The sequence below is a fragment of the Varanus komodoensis genome, unplaced genomic scaffold (assembly GCF_004798865.1).
Source record: "Varanus komodoensis strain SLA01 unplaced genomic scaffold, ASM479886v1 scaffold53, whole genome shotgun sequence".
In the NCBI taxonomy this organism is placed as follows: domain Eukaryota; kingdom Metazoa; phylum Chordata; class Lepidosauria; order Squamata; family Varanidae; genus Varanus; species Varanus komodoensis.
This window is the reverse complement of record NW_025336126.1, coordinates 5092670-5114012: the sequence shown is the minus strand read 5'-3', so window position 1 is coordinate 5114012 and position 21343 is coordinate 5092670. Positions and strand designations below refer to the sequence as shown.

Genomic DNA, 21343 nt, shown 5'->3' with positions numbered 1-21343 from the left:
AGTCTTTAAGTTGTATTTCAGAGACAGCTGAAACCATAAGAGAGCCAGGGTGGTGTAGTGGTTAAGAATGGGGACTGGGACTGAAGAGGTCTGGGTTCTAGTCCCCACCCAGCCATGGAGCTAACAGGAAGACTTCAAGCCAGTCACAGATTCACAGGTCAACCTACCTCACAGGGTTGTTGTGAGAAGATTAAGAGAATGATGTAAGCAGGCTTGCATTTACCAGAAAGAAAAAGGGAGGGATATAAATATAATAAATGATGTATAGCTCTATCTGATCCATATATATTCAGGACTCTCTTTATACTCAGAGGACCCCTGGTCTCCTGTTAGAAACATAATTTGAGAATGATAAATGAATGAGTTTATTATTTTTTGGCTGGGGGGAGTTGAAGAAGTGGAGAAGAGAGAACAAGAAATATTATGTCCATATGTGCCCTCCCGCCCCTTGGGATCGGCAGCAGAGGCCCTTCTCCAGGAGCCCTCCATGAAGGACATTAGGAGGGTAAGTACTCGGAGGAGGGCTTTCTCTGCGGTGGCGCTCAACCTATGGAATGCACTCCCCAGAGAGGTCCACCTGGCGCCGTCGTTATTTGTTTTTTGGCACCAGATGAAGACCTTTTTATTTAAACGATATTTTAATTGTTGATGTTATTTATGGATTTTAACAACTTTGGCCAGGATGTCTCCAATTGTATTTTATTGTATTAATGTTATTTATTTATTTGTAAGCCACCCCGAGGCTTAGGCGAATGGGGCGGCATATAAGTCCGCTAAATAAATAGATAAGAAATAATGAAGACATCCAGTAAATCTGGGTTCTAGACCCCACTCAGCCATGAAGCTCATTGGGTGGCTTTGGGCTAGTCATGAACTCTCAGCCTAATCTACCTCACAGGGTTGTTATGAGGGTAAATTGATGTAAACTATGTAAGTTGCCTTGGGTTCTCTACAGAGGCAAAAAGGCAGGATATAAATGCAATGCAGTAATAAGAGAAGGGCAGATAAATGGAGGTATAGCTTTGATTTTTAGAAAGGAAGAATCAACATTTGTAAGAGGTTTTATTTTTATTGTATTCATGAAATTATGTGTGTATGTACACATGCATAGGTTTTATATTTCAATATGCTGTATATTTAAAACACAGAGCTAAACCTTCCCCCAGCTACCCCTTTCTGAGCCTCTCTGAGCGCAAGTCACCGAGATGAGGAAGTCCCATTGCCCTTGAGGTCAAGGAACCCCATGTGACATTGAGGAAACCAGGGTTATTTGGGGTCAATCAGCTTCAAGCGACATCCGGGACCTTGCAAACTCAGAAAGTCCCGCCTCTTGCACATGCGCAGTCGAAGAACTCAGACATCCTCTCAATGCGACTCGCCCACTGGCTTTTACGCGTGGTGCACATGCGCAGCGTTTCTTTCTCCTCCCTTCTGCACATGCGCACACCTTGCGGGTTGGAATTCAGAAGGCAGGCACTAAGCCTTTGTTTCCTCTTACGCATGTGCACTGAGCCGTTACCGAAGGAACGCCCCCCTTTTCCCTAAAAGCTCCGCCAGGAACTCGAGCACCCACTTTCGTTTCTCGATTGGTCTCGAGAGACTCAGTGGTCAGGCGAACAGGTGTGCAGAGCAGACGCGGCGGCGGCGGCGGCGGCGAAAGAGCGCGGCAGGGGGGAGCGCGTGAGGCGCAGGCGCAGTGCGAAGCCCCGCCCTCCACCAGGGACTCATTGTGCAGCAACCGGATTGACTCCTCGTCCGCGCGGGCCAGCGGGATCCGTATTGCCTTTCCCACCCCTCTCTACATACGCGCACACACGCTCACAAGCAAGTGCCCGCCGGATAAAGAGACGGAAACCGTCCAGCCCTGCGGCGGAAAGGGTTTGAGACCGTTCGCGTCGGTGCCCTCAACGCCAACATCACCATTCCTCCCCACCCTTCTTTTCTCTCGCTCTGTCCCCCTCGCCGCGCGCGCTCACTTTCTTCTATCCTCCCCCACCCCATCTCTTCCGCGAGCTTGAGGGTCTCCTCGCGGCCTTCACTCCTAAGCGCTGCCTCTTGATTGGCTCAAGCGCTCGAGACTTTTAACTTCTTCCCCCCCTCCCCTCTGTCGCGCGAGCCCACGGAGGGTCTCAGCGGCCAATAGGAGTGCGCGCCGCGCGGGGAGAGGACACCCTCCTCGGCATCGAGTCGGGTCGAGGCCTTGGCCGCGGGCGCTTGCTTCTCTCTCGGTCGTGCGCGCGCGCAGACGAAGCCAACGAAGAACGCAGGGTGGGAAGCGATCGCGGTGTGTGCGTGTTTTAACACCCTCCCCCCTTCCCGAGTGCTCAACCCTCCCCGTTTCCGCGACGGCCTGCCTGCCAGTTTCCCCTTCCGGGCCAGTAGCAGGAGCGCGCGGCTGAGTCTCAGCGGTTTAATCCGAGACAGCCGCACACCTTGACGGCCGCTGCCGGCTGACTGGTTCGTGCCCTTTCGCCTGCCCCTTTCCTGCCTCCGACCTGTTCGTTGTCGCACAAAAGAAGAGTGTGCGTGAGGGGGGGTCTCCTGACTCTGTTCTCACCCCAACGGTCTTGCGCGCGTGCTGACTGGGGGGGCTTTGAGCCTGCGGCGTCCGGCCCCTTTTCGCTGCCGCCGCCAGCACGACCGCCATGTTGAAGCAGCCGCTGCCGCCGCCGCCCTCCCCGCAACCTAGCTCTCCCGGGTCGGGGGCCCCGCCGCCAACCACGCCGACACCACCTCCCCAAGCCACCGCAGCCACGGCCGCCGCCGTTTCACGCAAAGCCAGTGTGCCCCCAACCAGCCCCAACGGGAACCTTAGCCCCGGCGCCGCGGGAGGAGCCAGAGCCACTACGGTGGCTCCCCCCGGGAGTGGAGGAGGAGGAGGCCCCCCTGGAGGAAGCGGCACCAGGTACACGTTAAAAATACTGATGGAAAGGCTGTACATCCGGGGAACTGCAGTGGTGGATGGCGTGGAGGGGAAAGAGAGGGAAATCGGGGACTTCATGCACGCGCATTCGCGCGCTCCCTCGCCGGAGGGTTGAAAAGAGGACTTGGCCGGGCGGAGCGCCGGAGGGGGGGCAGGAGTGTGTGGCTCTGATAAGCGGAGTTCATGCTCTCGGCGGCTGATTGGACGTCGCTCTGCCCAGTGTGCTCCCCTCATGAGCGCAGGAGGCTGCTTGCCTTGCACGGATACACGGGGGCCCGACCGACCCACCAGTCCCCATTTGGGGTGCCCGGTTAACGACGGACAACGTGCTTCCCCTTCACAGCCCTCATAGGCAAAGTTACAGTCCTTCGTACACGTACCATTGAGCTCTGTGGGGTTTATTTTTGATTAAACGTGGGCTGGAGTACATTGCAACAATCCATCTGACTCGTATCTTTTTGTCAGACAAGTGCAGTTGAACCCTGTGCAAACTTAACAGTATACAGTCTTGTCTTGTTACCTGCTTCAGGAGAGCTGCCATTATAAAAGGCAGCTTAGAAGCATTTTAAACAAATCTTATATACATTTAGTATGAACTGTAATAAGGTCTCCATCTGAGCTGAAGCTTTGGTTCAAATATAATAATAGAACTTTCTTGGGTGGATGGTTGCTCCCATTTTGCATCATGAAGGTACCTCCTTTTACTGTTGCTTCTGTTAAATACTGGAAACTGGCAACCTGCTGACCAGAAATAATGTTTGCCTGAAGTACTGAACTTTTGTGTACAATGTTTTGTGTAAGATGATTAGCAATTAAGAACAGACTGGGCACACATTGTTCCTGTATCTTCTCCATTAATGATTAGTTTATGCTGCTTTCAGACTTTTCTGTCTTAAACTGGGGAGCACATCTGGCATGAGGAAGAAAAACTCTTCTGAGCCATGGTTAAATGCATCAGTGTTTAGAAGATGAACCAGGGTGTGTGGCAGTTGACCAGCTTTGAATGCTTTGTTATGGTCTCCAGAGCAGAACAAGATTTTTTGGGGTTACCTTGGTTCTGAAGAAAGCAAGGTATATGAGCTAGGGGCCAGAGCCTGGAACATGATTCAGCATTAAATTATTTTTATTGTTCAAGTTCATTTTTTTTTCCAATTTGAGTGTTTCTTTAAAAGCCTGCCTAGGTTTGTAAGTTGTATGAACTTTGTTTTCAAATGTAGGTGAAACTTGTGGTGTAGGTGGTTGAGTATTATGAGTATAGCAGCCCAAGGAACTCTGTATTGAGTAGTGATGTCACAATGGTGATCTGTTAGTTTGAGATACGTTTATTTTTGGGAGTAGGGGATCATACCATTTACTTGTGAGTTACCCTTGTGCCTGATTCATTTTCAGGGGCCAGAGCACAGGCAAAGGACCTCCACAGTCTCCTGTAAGTACCAGAACCAAAGCCTTCTGTGGCAACAGTGCCTTTTTCTTGTCCATTGGGATTGTAATCTATGTGATTGGCCATCCCATGACATTCAAGTCCTCAGTAGCCACAATGTGTTAATTGTAGGATGTTTAAACACTTCTCTCTCAGATCTGCAACTCCTGTGGCTAAGAGGATTTTGGGTCTTTGATATTTGCTAAAAGACCATTCCAAATCTATTGTCTGTGCTTCCTTCTTTATTTTTATTTCCATTTCCCATATTAGTAAGATGGTTGAATCTCCAATAATGATTTGAATCTCCAGTAAGCACACTGTGTTACAGTGAAGCTAGCTGGAATCTCCCAGGCTGATTTCCTGTGGAGTTTCAGACATCAATTGAGTAATTTTCTGGGCACAAAGAAGCCACTTGTAACAGGATAGCAGTGGAAAGTACCTCCTCTGTATTTGCAGGTTCACTAGAGCTGTCATAGTCATGTCACTAGAATGCACAAATTTTATTCATAAGTAGAAGCTAAAAAAGTAAGAGCGAAAAAATAAAATGAATCTCCAAACCATGTGGTTTTGTTAGCACTATCTGTGACAGCGATATTTGGAAATTTGTAGCAGTGTAGTTACCATCTATGTGGACAGAAAGCTATGGCAACAGTGTGCTTTTAGTACTTTAGATCCTCTGACCAAAAAGGATGAGAAGCAACTGATCTCATTCCTAAGTGTCCTGGCCAAGACTTCTAATTAGGGTTGGGATGAACCCTAGAGGAGTCCATCCCTCTAGTATTCATGAACTTCCTCTCGTGCTTGATCTGGTCTTAAAAAGTAGGCTGAACTGAGAGACAGTCCATAAATACTCAGGGAATGAAGTTTGCACAACTGGCAACCTTCTTCCGTGTCAGTGGAACGCACAAACAGCTGCTACAGGTAGTGTGGAAGAGGGAAGCTGCTTGTGTGGCAGTTGCATGGGACTCCATTCCTGGCAAGCCCCCTACAACCAGCCTTCTTCCATGTCAGAGTAGTCCAAATGCTGCTTCGTGCGGCGAAGGAAGGAACACTGCTGGCAGTCACACAGGGTTCACCAGGAATGGCATCTCATGCAGCCAACCACTAGAAGCATCCCTCTTCCACACGACACGTAGCAGCCATTTGAGCTGCTGCAGGTAGTAAAGAAAAGGGATGCCTGTTAGGCAATGCGTGGGTCTCAGTTCCTGGCATCTGCCCTCCAAATGCTGGCCTCACTTGCCAGGAACTCTCATGCAGCGCAGCTGCAGAGCAGGCTGTAGTCGGGGGAGCTGAGCCCAGAAAATTCAGTGAATTCCTACCCCTAAATGGATTCCTCACCTATCTCTACTTCTACTTACCAGTGTCTAAGAAAGGAGTTCCTTAGCAAAAAACAAATGATTTGTACACTACTTTAGGTCTTATTGAGTTGCTAAATCACCTTTTTTTGTGTTACTGCAGCCACATGCCTAGTAATTGGAAGTGCTGAAGTGAGAGCAAAGAGCAGAAGATATTTATAGATGCTTTCATGAGCCTTTTTTGTGTTTTTTTATTTGTCACCAGGTCTTCGAGGGTGTCTATAACAATTCCCGAATGCTGCACTTCCTGACAGCAGTTGTGGTGAGTCTCCCCAAGAAGATTTAAGATAAAGGATTTCAAGGGTGCAGCTTCAAGCATATGGTTCTGCAGCAGGGCCTCTAACTTGTGGCACTTCTTGGATTCCTATAATTTAGCATGGGGAATCTTTCAGGTTAATTACTTTTTGACCTTTACTGTTCACAAGAGTTCTCTCTGTGCATTTGTGTTCCATGGATTTTATTTTTCTTTTGTAATATGTGACACTACTACTGCTGAGCCATAAAGACCATGTACATTCCTCTATTAACAGCTGCTAGGGCAGACTTCATCAGCATGGGTGGCACAGCTCAGATAGTGATTATAATTCCCAGCCCACAAGTTTGTTGGTACATTTCTTCCCTTTTTATTCTGGTGCAGCATTTTAGTTTCATCTTCATGTTCCTTTTCCCAGGGGTCCACATGTGATGTGAAAGTGAAAAATGGAAGCACTTTTGAGGGGATTTTTAAAACTCTGAGCTCCAAGGTGAGTGATTGGTTTGCTGACTGGTTTTCCCAGGACATTTGCTTTGCTGATTTAGAATAAAATCTGTGACATTGGAGATCTTCCCCTGCCCCTGAAAAAAGATTGCTTAGGCAGCCTGGTGGTTTGAGAAGGGAAAGATGAGGCCTGGCAATGGATAATTAATGCTCAGTGAAATAATGTAAAATGGGTACGACTCAGATTTTAGCTGCTTCTTGAAGGTAGGGATGTGTGGCAAGTATTAACTGGGATTGTTTCTGCAGTTTGAGCTTGCTGTGGATGCTGTGCATAAGAAGGTGCCCGACCAGCCAGTTGGGCCCAGGAGGGAAGATATTTTGGACACTATGATTTTCAAGCCTGCTGATGTCATGCTGGTGCACTTCCGCAACGTTGATTTTAACTACGCCACCAAAGGTAACGCGTCCTTAGGAGAACAATCCTGAGGCAGTGTGACCTGCCTTGGACTGGAGGAGAGAACTGGGCTTTTTTTCTGCTTTGACGCCTCCCTCTTTTCTATGTATTAGATAAGTTCACGGATTCTGCCATTGCTATGAATTCCAAGGTGAATGGGGAGCACAAAGAGAAGGTGCTACAGCGCTGGGAAGGAGGAGACAGCAACAGTGATGATTATGACTTGGAATCGGACATGGTAAATAATCCTCACCTGGGTTGAGGTTGCAAAAGAGGCTTGGGGCTGCTGTTTAGCAAATCTGCTTTATGGCAAAAGTTTCACAGTTTTTTAAAGAAAAGGTTTCTGTGTCTCTCATTTTAGTCTAATGGCTGGGACCCAAATGAAATGTTCAAGTTCAACGAGGAAAATTATGGTGTGAAGACCACCTATGATAGCAGCCTTTCCTCATATACGTAAGTTAAAATTTTAGTCGTGAGGGAGCAAGAGATTGCACATGGTGTTGATAGTATGGCTGTCTAGGAAACTTCATTTTGAAGGCTACAAGAGAGTTGTTCCAAAGTAGGCGGGAAAGCTCCAAATTAGTCATTCCCTTTTAGTCAACTGAAAAGCAATTACTACCACTTAGTAAAGCCAAAACCAGCTGCTAGAAAGCAATTGGCAGGGGCAGATTGATGAACTGATTTCAGAATCTGTTCAGAGTTTTTGATTTTTTAAACTCTTAAGCTTGGGTGCTGAAAGTGTAAGCCCCCAAGACTCCCAGAATAATAGGAGGGAAAAGGAAAATTATTCTAGAAATAGAGTCTTTGATTCTTGTATCGTGTATTATTCTTAAAGTTTCCCAGAACCAGCTCTTTAAGGTTTCCTGTCTTTTTCTTTGGAACAAGATGTCTAAGGCAGAAATCATACACCCTGTTCCCAGCAAGTCTCCTTTTTTCCCTGAAAACATTCCACATTACAGAGTATGTGATGGTTAGAATCCACCAGCAAGAAAGTGTGCTAGGAAAGGTTTCCTGGGTGGTTTGTGTTTTCAGAAAGGTGGGCTTTATCTGTTCAAAGCAGGTATCTCACCTCTGAAATGCTTTTAGCCAAGAGTTACATTTGAATGAATAGTTTATGTCTCCTTGATCTTAGGTGTTGTATGTTGGGGAGAATTGTATGTAAATGTGCTCATGTATGTTCACACATGTGGCTCACCTCGTCCTGGTACTTTATGTGACTCTTGAAATTCAAAAAAGTTGCACGCACCTGCTTCAGCAGTACTTGACTATCAGACCTCTCTGCTCTGTATTTTTTGATTATGGATTACTTTATAGGAGATGCTCTTATCCTAATTGTAAAAACGTCATTACTGACCCTAGCTTGGTGGAGTGGGAGTTGTACGCCATTGTGCAGCCTGCATCCCTAAAATTTCAGATTGATGTTTCATTTCCTCCAGGCCCTGAACTATATTGCACAGAAATGCCACACTCATTTTCCTGTGTTCATTTCTTCCCTTGCTCCCCAGCTTGAGCTTGGCTTGAATATAGGTGGTTATCTGAAAGATTATATTGACACTTTTGCAGACACGTTTTGCTTCAGCTTTTTTAAATGACAAACCACCAAAAAAAACAAAAACACCACCACCTTTCAGGTGGTCACTCAAAAGGTGTGCTGCATGACTTCCCACCCTGTGCAAATGGGTGAGAGATATGTAAAGCCATCAAATCTTTGCTGACTCAGCAAAATAATCAGTAAAGTTATAACTCCCTTTTCTTTTTAACACTTCTTAGACTGACTACACATTTTTATTGAACAAAACTTTTTTTTACTTAATGAGTTAAAATTAATTGTTATGCACTCATTTGTGTGGAAAACAGAGATGTTGTTCAAGGTTTGGTTAGACCAGCATCTCAAGACCTTAGTAGGCCAGGCACTGAACCTGAATGGCTGGAATGCCTTTCACAAAAGTGGAGGTCAGAAGTGTGTGGAACCTTTTCTTCCACCCACCCAATAGAAAACCTCATGTCTGGGGTGTTGGCAGTGTGTCTCTTATCTCCGTATTCCTCTTCACTGTTCCATCTTTGCTTGGCAGAGTCCCTCTTGAAAAGGATAACTCTGAGGAATTCAGGCAGCGAGAAGCCAGGGCTGCCCAGCTGGCTCGGGAGATTGAATCAAGCCCGCAGTACCGACTGCGCATTGCCATGGAAAATGATGATGGGCGCACAGAAGAGGAGAAACACAGCTCTGTGCAGAGACAGGTGTCTGGAAGGGACAGCCCCAGTCTGGCATCCAGGTGAGAGGGTGACATTGGCCAGAAGTGTGACCATTTGGACTTGTTTAGGACTGTTTGTCCTAAAATAGGCAGCACTCACCTCTGTGAGTACTCTTTTAATCTGAAACACAAGGATCCCATTAGAAACTTGCTTTTCTAAAGTGGCTTCCTATTTATAGAGTACTCTCCATAGTATTGTGTGCTTACACTGATAAATTTTAATTGCCATACAAAGACTTTAAATTTAATCCAGTCTTTTCAAGGTTTTATTCTGGAACATTTTAATTCTAATCTCAATGAAATATAGATAAAAAGTTTTAGACTGTTGGGATATGTTTTTAAGTCCTAAGTACTTATTCTCATCTTTTTCTACATGTTTGTTCTGCATTGCTGAGATAACTTTTGCTATAGAGCAGCTGATATTTATTATATGTATATGTTGCCAAGTAGTCTAAAAGGCTCTTTAGGCAGCATACAGCAATCAAGATCAAAAGTACAACAATCCTAAAATTACAAAATGTAAAAACTGGTAAAATTCAATTAAAGATGTAAGTAATAATTTAACAGTTATCAATACGAATCATGTAAAAGTGAGAGAACAACCATTAATAATCTCTTAAACCCATTAAAATCAATATAATCATCTTAAATTTAGTTGGTAAAATGGGTGTGTTTGCCTCAGGCCAAAATGAGAGCAAAGATGACACCAGGTGAGCTTCTCTGGGCCTTCCAACTCATTACATAATTTCCACATGGTGAACTTGCCACTGTCTTTTATTATTGTTCCTTGTGATTTTCACAGTAGTCTGTCTGATAGCATTTCATAACGTTCACATTGCTTATCTCCAAGCAAAAAAAAAAAGCTTCATGCCTTAAATTTCTGCTTGTCAGGCAGTTACAAAAAGACCAAGGCCCCTGCCAGGAACTGCCTAGCCCATGCATGTGCATGCGTACACGTTCTAGCGAGAGGAGTCACAAACTGTAAGAGGTCATTGGATTTTTTTTAAAAGAGCAGATTTGCAATCCTAAACCTGTTTTCATGGGACTGAGTACAACTGAACTTAGTAGGACGTACTTCTGAGTAGACATGGCTAGGGTTGCATTGTACGCTTTGAATGACGGACTGCCTTCTCCCCTAACTTTTTTGTTCACTTAAAGCAATGTCTTAAGAGAATATTCTATGTACCTATGCTTTCAGAAAACAGGTATCTAGGAACAGGAGGCAGAGCCCTTCTGTGGTGGTGTACCCATTGACATGGTTCACACAACACAGCTGGCTCATAATGGGTTATTTAACTCATGATAAGTCACAGTGTGCTGTCTGTGTGGCTGCTTTTTTCAACATGCAGCCACCAGTTGGGGTGATCAGGGGTTGCTCTATGTTGTGTCAACTCAGCCATCAATGCTCAAAATGGCCACATAACCTTTGGTTATTAGTAGGTTTTGTGAGGGTTGTTCAGTCCTCACGCAACTCATGATGGCGAGACTGGCACAACACAACTGTATCACTCCAATTGATGGCTTAATGTTTGGCTTATTGTGGAATACTCTGCACAAAAACATACCCTTAGCATGTATTCTCTATTGTTTAGGAGCAAGTTTATTTCTATGGGTTGTTGGTGATTTTGTCTTGTCTGCTGTGTTTGGTTACTGATTTGATGTTATTTATACTGAGCTATTTTAAAATGTTGATTCTGAGTCATCACATAAAAAAGGATTTAGCTGTTCAATATAAATTGAATAAAAATGTGTGAGCAGGAATTTTAATTAACATTTCATCATGTTATTACATATACGTGGTACCTTGTTTTTACAGTTCATATATATAAAATCTATATTATATACAATATATAAATACAATTTATTTATTTAAAGCTTTTATACGCCATCCCTTATGCATGGCATCTCAGGATGGCTTACAGTCATTAAAATCAAAATACAATAAAACAATACATACAAATATAAGAAATAACATATAACCAATAAAAATTAAAACCGACTGGTGAAACATTAAAATACTAATTTCTAAAATAACAATTGAATAAAAAAGTTTTGACCTGGTGCCGAAAAGAATATAAGCTCAGCACCAGGCAAACCTCTCTGGGGAGCACATTCCGCAATCTAAAAGGCTTCTTCTGGTTCAGCATCCAGATATCTTCTGTGCCATAATGGAAGCAGGGTTTTCACTTGCTGCTGGTTTACACTGCATATTTTGGAAGAAAATAATTAAGTCAGAGTCCACTTTGTATGAGCTGTTTTCTCATTCTGTATGTCTGAGTCTGTCACCCAGCATTTGCATGAGCTTGTATTCAGTGGCTGAAGCCCCTGGTCCATTTTCCTTCATGACTCTGATCCCAAGAAAGCACTGGAAGTTTCTTTGCCACAGTATTTTCTGTCTTTACAGAGAAGGCAAGTACATACCACTTCCCCAGCGTGTCAGAGAAGGTTCACGAGGAGGTGTACGCTGCAGCAGCTCTCGGGGTGGGCGGCCAGGAATGGGCTCCTTACCACCCCGTGGAAGTGCACATCATTCAGAAAGCAACACTAGCTCCATTCCAGAGCAACGAGGCATCAATGGAGGTGAGGATGAGCATATCAGGTTTAGAAATTGGGATATTTGAAAAGTTAATGTGCAGGCACTTTTGTGTGGGACAAAAATGGTTACATCTGATTGGTTAGTGGATTAACTTAACTGTATCAAGTGGCTGTGGAATTTTCCCCATCTTAGTTTTGAGGGAAATAATTTTGATATTCAGTTACACTTTATTTCTTGACCACAGCTTTTCCTTTGAGACGTCCAGGGTAGTCTTGAATTCTGGTAAATGATGGAATTTCCACCTTTCACCTGCAAGAAAAGTTGTGGACAGCGAAGGACTGGTTGGTGTGCCTGCATAGTCGCTGTTCATCCATTAGTATGGTTTCCTCTTTTAGGTCCATCCAGAATGTCTCCAAAGTCTCAACGACCCATCCGGGGGGCCAAGAGCATGTCTTCCCCCTCCAGCCGAACTATGGAAGTCTCAGCTGCATCTCCTACAGGTAGAATAGGTCATGGAGTTAATGGATCATTTTAAAGACCTTTGAGAAAAAGTAGTGCTATAAGTATTGGTGTTTATATCTAACAGCTTTGCATTTTCTACACAGTGGGCCGTCTGTATGCTCCACGTTCCCCGAAGTCTGTCTCAAATGTATCTGCCACTTCCCAGGATCCCCCAGTGGGATCAGCAGTCCCTGCTGCTCCTGCATCACCCTCTGAATCAAGGCCTATCATGGAACCTAGTGCTTCCCCGACTCCGCCTTCACCCAAGGTCCCAGCATCCGCCCCAGTAACTGCTGTTGAGGGTAAGGATTTACACTGGATGTAAAGGACTAGTGCCAGTCAGCAAGGAAGGGAAGTAGCAATACTTCCAACTGGTGGTTGTCCTTGTCCAGAGAACTGAGCATCTCCCATTCCTCTCCCCCAGTTAAGCAGAGCATATTTTCAAATCCACTGACTCGAAGGAGCTGAAGGAGCTTAAAATGGTAGACGAAGCCATGCTCCTTTTTTGGCTTAAAGTGTCTGGGAGTTGGAACAGAGGAAGCTCCTTAGGAAGTGGCCACATTCTCCAGAATAATTTCATAGCTTGTGAAAAAATCAGGAACTTAACAGGTCTTCTTTCCTGCTTCTCTCCCTTCCCATCTCCTTCTAGTTAAAGAGGTTCCTAGTTCTGTCACCAAAGAGCCAAGCAGAACCTTAGAGGTTATGGGGCCCTCTGATTTGGTCAAACAGGCAAGCAAAGGTTTGTGCCTCTTGTGATTTTTGATTTAGAGGTTTTTAAGAAGTCTGTTTAAGTGATTTGTGTTTGTGATTTTGTTGTTGCTTGCTTTCTGATTTTCATAAGATCCCAATACAGATCTTAAAACAAAAATCTTACAGGTTTCATGCAGCATGACCTGAACTATAGCTGATTTTGCAAGTGCTTTCCATATTTGGCAGTTGGTGCTCTGAAGCTTTGGTTTATATAAATATGCTCATTCTTGTCCTTCTCTAGGCCTTCAAAATGAACAGAAGAGGAATCAGCTAGAGGAGCTGCGCAAGTTTGGAGCCCAGTTTAAGGTGAGACTGATCTTATTTGCGTTCATTATCCTTCATTGAGGGAGTTGTGTGTGTGTGTGGCTACAGTTGCTTAATCTCACATTTTTTTGCCTCCAAGCTGCAGTCCAGCTCTTCCTCAGAGGCCACACTTGAATCTTTTCGGGCCAAGGAACCTCTTGAAGGAAAAGTGAGGGAAAAGCCCCCAGAGGCATTAGTTGGGGCTACATGTGAGGTGCCTGATGAGTCCCCGAAGCCAAACCTAGAGCTGTCTGAAGGCAGCAGCAAGGAGGAGAAAGGACCCTGTGAAGGCATGGAACGCCAGACCCAAACAGCCAGCCCTTTGGGCAAAGGCGACACAGATGACAAGGAGGACGGCCCTGTCTCAGAGTGAGTTACTGGTGGGAACCCTAGTAGATGAGATGTTGCTATCAGCATATTGTAGATTTCCATCTCATTTCTGTTGCATTATTTGCAGACAGGTGAAGAAGTCAACACTGAACCCTAATGCAAAGGAATTCAATCCCTCCAAGACTCTCCTGTCTGTGGTATGTCATTGGGAAATTAGCTAGAGGGTTATTTCACTCGCAGGAATCACAGCGGCCCAAGTATCCTCTACCTTCCCTTTGATTGTTCTCACAGTAGCGCCTTTCTTCTGTCTAGAACAAGTCAACGAGTACGCCGACATCACCAGGACCGCGTACCCACTCCACGCCCTCTATCCCCGTGATTACCCCAGGGCAAAGCGGCATGTACAGCACACAGTACATTTCTTACATCCCACAGATCCATATGAGCCCAGCTGTGCAGGTGAGAATGGGGTGGAATTGATAGGGAAATGAGTCTAACTTTGGACAGAAGGGTGGGCTTCAGCAGGTGACACCCAGGGCGACTGCCATCTGCCAGCTGCACCGTGGTTTCCTGGACTGGCCTTGTCACCATTGCTTTTCTCCGCCACCAACTTCCAATGTGGCCTTGACATGGTGAGAGAAAGGGAGGGAGCCCCGCCCAGCTCTCCCACTGGATGGGGGATGCGGCTTCCCTAATGGCCATCCTTCAGTGAAAGACCTGAAGGGTGTTGCCAAAGGGCATTGCCTTTTTGACACCTGTTCAGCGCTGATTCAGTTTGGGTTCTGGTGCCAGGCCCTTTGGAGAGATGGGAGTGATGATTGTAAACTACCCAGCTATGGGGTGGTAAATAATTAATGAACAATCACTCAATTTTTGGTTCCTTCCAAATGGTAGGGTTTGTGGTGATCATAACTTTGGAGCTAAGTGGCTTGCCTGTTCTCTGCAGGCACCTCAGATGTATTCCTACCCTGTTTCCAATTCTGTGCCAGGACAGCAGGGCAAGTATCGAGGAGCTAAAGGTGAGCAGATGGAGAGTTTTAGAGTTCATAAAGAAGGCATGGTGTTTTTTTTGGCTAGGTTGCTATTTAGAGGTAGTGTGGTCGTAGACTGGCTTTTCTACCTGAATTCTCTTCCCACACAGGCTCTCTACCCCCACAGCGTTCAGACCAGCACCAGCCAACTTCAGCTCCTCCCATTATGCAGGCAGCGGCTGCTGCAGGTCCCCCTCTGGTGGCTGCTACTCCATATTCCTCATATATCTCCTACAACCCCCAGCAGTTCACAGGACAGCCTACCATGATGCAGCCAATGGCACACTATCCTTCACAGGTGGGTGTGACATATGCACCAGCAGGGGAAAGGAAATTATGTGTGCCCGTGCTTTCTAATTCGTGTTCTCCTCTCCAGCCTGTCTTTGCCCCCATGCTGCAGAGCAATCCCCGTATGATGACCTCAGGCAGCCACCCTCAGGCTATTGTCTCGTCATCTACCGCCCAGTATCCCCCAGCAGAGCAGCCAACACCCCAGGCTCTTTATGGTAAGCCTTACTGATCCTCAGGAAATAATCACTCGGAGCATTCCTTCTCCCACCCACCATTGCATTGTTGATTGCTGCTTGCTGCTTCTCTCCCCAGCCACAGTGCATCAGTCGTATCCCCACCATGCCACACAGCTGCATCCACATCAGCCTCAACCAGCTACCACGCCCACAGGCAACCAACAGCAAGCGCAGCACGCCGCCCCCAGCCCTGTGCAGGTACTAGAGGGAGGGAGGGAGGGAGCATGTGGAGTGGGGTGCTAGTCTGGGGGAGACACTTAATGCTTTTCTGGCTCTTGCACCCTGCACAGTTTGTTTCTGCATTCGAAATTGGCACTGATTTGATACTCCAGGTTTAGGTCTGCAATTTCCTAGGCTAATCCAGAACTGAGGGGAGTCTTGCGTTAAGCAGAAGCTACCTCATTTAGCCTCAGCTTTTTGAGCTGTATCTGTAAAATCAAGTGTTAGGAACAGAATAATGTGTGCTTGCTTGCTTTCTTATTCATTTGGGGTGCCCAGACCTCTTAACAGTACTATAAGTTGGTAATTTGCAGCCATTTCTGACTGGATGTTAATGCAAATGCGAATTTCAATAACAGCACCTGTGTTAAAAGAAATATCCTGCCTTATGGATGAACAGCTGCTGGTAGATGAGAGGGGGATAGGTGGGGTCCACTGTAGTCTTAACAAACAGTCATGGCTATTTTTGCTTTTAGCTAATTGAAAATAATGACGGGTTTTTCTCCTGAGAATTTCCTGCTGGTGTTAGAAATCTGAGCTGTCTAACCTCACCTTTAGTGATGAATCAGTGATGTAGTATTGATTCATCATTGATTTATCACTGAAATCAATGATGTAGGATTAGGGAATGCAGTATCTTTATCCATGTGCACTAGGTTTTCATTTTGGGAAGAATGAAAGAAACCAGCACGGATAAACCTTATTCAGACATTTAAAATGCTCACTCTTGTGGATACAGCCTTTTTCTGGTTTAGAGATGACTCCCTAAAATCTGCTCCATAGAATGCCTAACTTGTGTAAAGGCAGTAGGGGGAAGGGGAAAGAAAATGGCTTCGCGGTAGCTGTGATGCAAATCTCTGATAGTTAAACCTTGGCCTTTGTGCTCCTTGCAACAGCATCAGGCTGGCCAGCCGCCTCATTTGGCCAGTGCCCAGCAGCAGCAGAACCTGTACCACACAGCCACGCTGACAGCTACACCGCCTTCCATCACACCAGGACCCAGTGCTCAATCTCCGCAGAGCAGTTTTCCCCAGCAGGCAGTGTACGCCATCCATGCCCATCAGCAGCTGCAGCACGGCTACACCAACATGGCCCATGTCACCCAGGTAAGTGTTCACCTCTAAAAAGGGAGGCTGTGGCTGTGCTGTCCATTAGCATCTTTGTTTAAATTAGAGGTGCACAACTGGAACATGGACATTGCTGATTAGATTCTGAAATACTTGGGTACAAGAAGAAACAGTTTAAGAACAGGAGATGTTGTACAGTTCCACCATGTAAATACTACTCGTGAAACCTTACCATAAGATTATATGCTTGTGTGTATCTTAAGATTAATTTGTTACAGCATACTTTTTATAGACGAGTTCACCTCATTAGGTACTTTAAGAGTTACTTGCAGTTGCTAGGTCTGTGAGTTTGTAGGAGAAAAATATTTTAACAGTGAAGGTAGGGAAAAAAATGCATAGCTCCCATTTGGAAAGCGGTGATGTCAATAAATGCCTTTCACCCTACCATCAACCTGAGCCTAGACAATTCCATCTCGTAGTTCACTCTCTGGATACTACTGAGATGGGATCCTAGAAGTGGGGAACTCATTTCAGCTTGAGTTCTGAATGTAGTTGGAGGCTGTATTCCAGTAGTAGGCAGGGCAAAAGGAATCGGGGCCAAAATACCAACACATTTTATCTTAAACCTGACATGGGAGGCATTTCAGCTTTTCAGAATGGGATGAAAACTGCAGAAGTCAAGAAATGATGTTTGGTGAAGAAAGGCATGAGATCAGCGATAAGAGCGTGGCCTGGGGAACCCAATGAGATCTACAGGCCTTAGGTCTCATGCCCCCAGATTACACAGTGAACATAAGCACTATTTCTAAAATAAGCATATTAATATGTGTCCCTGCTCCCCCAGAACATACCACAAGATTTCACTTGCTCTTAAGTACAGATTCGTAGCTTAAGTATTCAAATCAAGGCATTTTTAAAGAGTATAATATCCACCCAATAAAGTAAAAAAGCCAGAACACCAAGATCAAACTGGTGTCTGGAAGTAGACTATCACAGAACCAGACCTAAAAGTGAAAGTGACCAGTAGAAGATGAGCCAGTGAAATATCTCTCCATGTTCAAACTAAGATTAGGGCCTGCAGCAGCATCAGAATACAGATGAGAACAGAGATTGTATTTGGATTTGGTTGAAGGTTCTGGTCCCCATGTACTGTGTCTTACATGATCTAAGACATATGAAAGGGAAATACTATGTTGAGGGTGTGCAGTCCTTTTAGTTGGGAGATGACAAATGGCCTTCTCTCAGGTTGTACAGTATGAGTGGGGACCATGCACTTCCGGATGTCATTGGATTGCAGATGCCATGAGCCCTAGCCAGCTTAGGCAGTCGTGAGGGATTTCAGGAGGAAAACATCTGAAGGACCATTTCTGTTCCCCATCCCTACCTGGCTGCTTGGCAGTTTTTAAGCAGCATGAGAATTCTGAAATTAAACTGATGAAAAATTGTATTCTTTCAATTGTAGCCTAAACTGGGACAGCAGGGTTTTTTGTTTGTTTGTTTTTTCAAATCCTGTTACAGGTGTTAGTTTACCTCTATCAGGATATTTTGGGGTTTCCATTATAAATTGACTCTCCATTCCACACCTTCAAATGTAATGCCATAGACTTAGGACTCTCATGTTTGGGGAGAACCAGCAGAAATACAACTGAGCTTTAAAGAGCCAGTGTGATGTGGTGGTTAGAGTTAGATTTGGGACTGGAGGACTGAGATTCTAGACTCCACTCAGCCATGAAGCTCACTGAGTTTGGGCCAGTCACTCACTCTCAGCTGAACCTACTTGACAAGCAGCATATACATTTACTGTAATAATAGAGACCTAGAAGGTGCTTGGCTTTGGTCAAAAGTTCCATGAGTACTGCCTGTGTTTGTCATGTATTTACAGAAACATCCCAGGTGAGTTTTTGCTTTGGGTGAGTGGGAGACTGAAAACAAATTTGAACTGTGCTTGGTGCTGGAACAGTGATCTTTGGGAACAACATACTGATCAAAGCCACTAACTTTCAGGGCTTCCTCTTGTTCTGGCATCCCACTGTTTACTGCTGCTACACTCTCACCCAGTTCTGTTTAGTTATGATTACAAGAGCTTTCCAGTTTCAAAATCATTTCACATTTTGATCAGTTGTTGACTATATTGTCTAATTCTTCTTTGTGTGTATCTTTTCTGTGTCTGTGAGCATTCTTTGAAGAATGATTAGGACTAGTTCCAAAATCTTAATGAAGTCCAGATAACACTTAAGTGGTTTCGGGTAATCTGATTACCAAATATAAACTGTCCCCCTGTACTTTTGGTCAGTTGTTAAAGTGCCATGCCATCCATTTTTATTAAAACACTGATGTGGATGGGCCAAAATGGCTTTTGTCTTCCCCACAGGCCCATGTCCAGACTGGAATTGCAGCTGCCCCACCACCTCACCCTGGAGCTCCACAGGTCATGCTGCTGCATCCCTCGCAGACCCATGGTGGACCCCCTCAAGGAGGTGTGCCCCAGAGTGGTGTGCCCACCCTCTCAGCCTCCACACCCTCCCCCTACACTTATATAGGGCACCATCAAGGTGAGTCAAGGAAGGAAATTGAACAGAGCCTTATGAGGGGTTTGAAAGAAGCTTGAGGGGTTTGGAAGAAGGTAGATGACTAGGGCTTGCTGAAGCTTTGTCTGTACAAGATTAGGGGAGGGTTGGTGGGTCTATTGCCAGTGCCTTCATGTTCCTCACTGCCTCTTTTCTTTCTTTCCAGTTCAGTCTCATCCCTCCCAGCAGCTTCCATTCCACACCCCTGGGAACTGATGTCCACGCTTCTCCCCGTGACCTGAAAACCCCAGTCAGCCTTGGCTCTGTTGCTGGCCCCAAGTCTGGCCCATGACAGAGTCTGGCTCGGTTGCTGGCCCATGGCAGAGGCCCCTGGAGGGGTGCAGTCTGGCCCGCCCCCCCTTCACCAAGCACCTTCCTTTCCGTTGGTTTAGTGAAGCCCGCTTGGGGTGCTGTCAGCCAGCGGGATGGAGCAGGGCCCCTTCCCCGGAGAAGGGGAGGGTTTCTTTTCTGTTATTTATGACTCCATTCAGGCTCTTAGAGCAAATGCCACTTTCCCACATTAACTTGACAAGGACATGACCAGATGGACAAACCTTGACTTTTTATTAAATAAAAATATTTAAAAAGTTAAAAAAAATAAAATTTTAAACTAACTAATGTTGGGCTTAGGGTGACTGTATCTGCGATAGCCAATTTCTGGCCAGTGATTTTTGTTCATGGTTCTGTGGATTTTGGATGTGTTTGGGGGTGAAATGCTTTGAGTGCTTTCCCATGCTTTGTAACCCGTCAAGACACAAAGGAATGTTTGCAAGGATGGGCAATTGCACCTCCTTATTTGTCCAGTTCAGAGGCTGCACTGCCTCTGGAAATAGCAAGAGAATTGGCAGTAGAACAGAGATCTAAGCAATTGGTTGTAAGTTCTGAGATTGCCAACACAAAAGCGTCACATACATAACCTGGTATTTTTTGACTGGGGGTTTATTTTGCTGGGGGGGGGGCGTTATTTTCCTCTACAAAGTATTATGCTAAACTTGAAGGGCTTTGGCATTGGGCAGAATACCATATATCAGGTTCAGTTCTTGCCTGTACCAAAGGCTGGGCAGAACCCCTTATTACTTTTCAAGTTTTCAAAAGCTGTTACTATGTGGAGATTGTTGCCAAAATCCTTTTCAAAAATTTATTCTACAAACCATTATGAAACAATTTAACAGCCTAACTGTATGCCCCAGCCAGTCATGATCTGAGACGTTTAAGGTATGATTAATGCGGGTATAATGCTACCACTTGGGCCCAGACTTAGTTTTGGAGCTGTCATAGGTCTGTAATCTTGAGAAATTCACATTTTTCTCTGACAGACTACTTCAATTCCAGTCTCATCTTGAGACTGGAATGTGTTTATTGATGTTACTGTTACTGTGTTTATTGAGATAAAGGCCAGGGAAGGGCTGGTGTGGAAGCCGTGCAGCTGTGGCCTGAATCTTCAGCTAAAGAGAGCGCACATATGGTTATGGTCTTGGAGATTAGCGAGCAGTATAGGACAAAAATACTAAGTATAGAATTGATGTAGACTTACTTGGCAACTGGAATTAAGATCTAGTGATTCCTTCTGACTCCATTTTTACCTCTTGAGAAAATCAATGAAATGAAGCCTGGCATTGTAAGGCCAAAATGTGAGAATTGAGAACATTATCAAAAAGCAGTTACATGTATTCAGATATCCTGGGAATCTGCTTACAAAACATCGGCCTTTATAACACTAGAAGTATGAGTAAGCAATGCATAGTGAAAATAGGACTGTACTGCAGAATAGCGTGATTATTTTTGTGGTGCAGCTGCCTATCCTGCCCAGTTCCTTCTAGTGAAGACAACTTTAAAAGTCAGTATTGATAACTTTCATATTGACTGACTTGGAGACAGACAGCTGCCTTCCCTTCAAGTTGTTTTCAATCACAATTTGCATATCCCAAGTTGGCCTTACTGCTTCTGAGCTGGTGAGAGGTGGGGGTATAGTCCAAACCTGGAGCACACCAGTTTAGGTTGTCAGACTTTTTAAAAATTTTGTATTTTCTAGCTTGAAGGAATAATACTTGACCCTTACACAAAGCAAGACCTAAGTTACAGGTCCTTTTTTCCCCACCTTGGAAGATGAAGGGGAGTAAGAAAACACTGTCTTGTGATTGTTTTCTACAAGGCTGGAGATCTGGTACTTTTATTCCTTGCACCTGACAGAGAACTCCAGAAAGGATATACTAGTCTATGTAAACAAGGGGTTGGGATTGGCAGTATAGTATATATTGTTTGCTCTTAAGTGGAAAAAATGACTTTCTGGAACTTAAAAAACAGGTTCCTTAATTCTGTCTGCTTCTACATTTATGTATGAGAAAATAGCTAAGGTGTTTTAAGTGGTCTGTGGTACAGCCACTTTTTTTTTTGAAATTTCTAAGAGCAGC

The 21343-nt window shown here is 45.0% G+C and overlaps 1 protein-coding gene across 3 annotated transcripts; it reads left to right on the top strand.

Moving 5' to 3' along the window:
* The first annotated feature begins 1508 nt into the window (after window positions 1-1508).
* Window positions 1509-19550, top strand: ATXN2L (ataxin 2 like). Of its 3 annotated transcripts, XM_044447674.1 has the most exons (23): window positions 1512-2905; window positions 4313-4349; window positions 5904-5960; window positions 6370-6441; window positions 6702-6852; window positions 6963-7087; window positions 7211-7302; window positions 8922-9122; window positions 11506-11681; window positions 12033-12137; window positions 12243-12440; window positions 12788-12877; window positions 13130-13194; window positions 13292-13560; window positions 13649-13718; window positions 13834-13980; window positions 14468-14540; window positions 14663-14850; window positions 14929-15058; window positions 15156-15277; window positions 16195-16404; window positions 18737-18917; window positions 19099-19550. In XM_044447674.1, exons 1-23 carry the CDS (start codon window positions 2646-2648, stop codon window positions 19146-19148), a joined length of 3069 nt encoding a protein of 1022 aa, XP_044303609.1. In that variant the 5' UTR covers window positions 1512-2645; the 3' UTR covers window positions 19149-19550. The 3 variants fall into 3 exon arrangements, with proteins under 3 accessions (XP_044303608.1, XP_044303607.1, XP_044303609.1); XM_044447673.1 differs by having other exon boundaries at window positions 1509-2905; window positions 14477-14540; window positions 14663-15058; XM_044447672.1 differs by having other exon boundaries at window positions 1510-2905; window positions 14663-15058.
* The last annotated feature ends 1793 nt before the right edge of the window (window positions 19551-21343 follow it).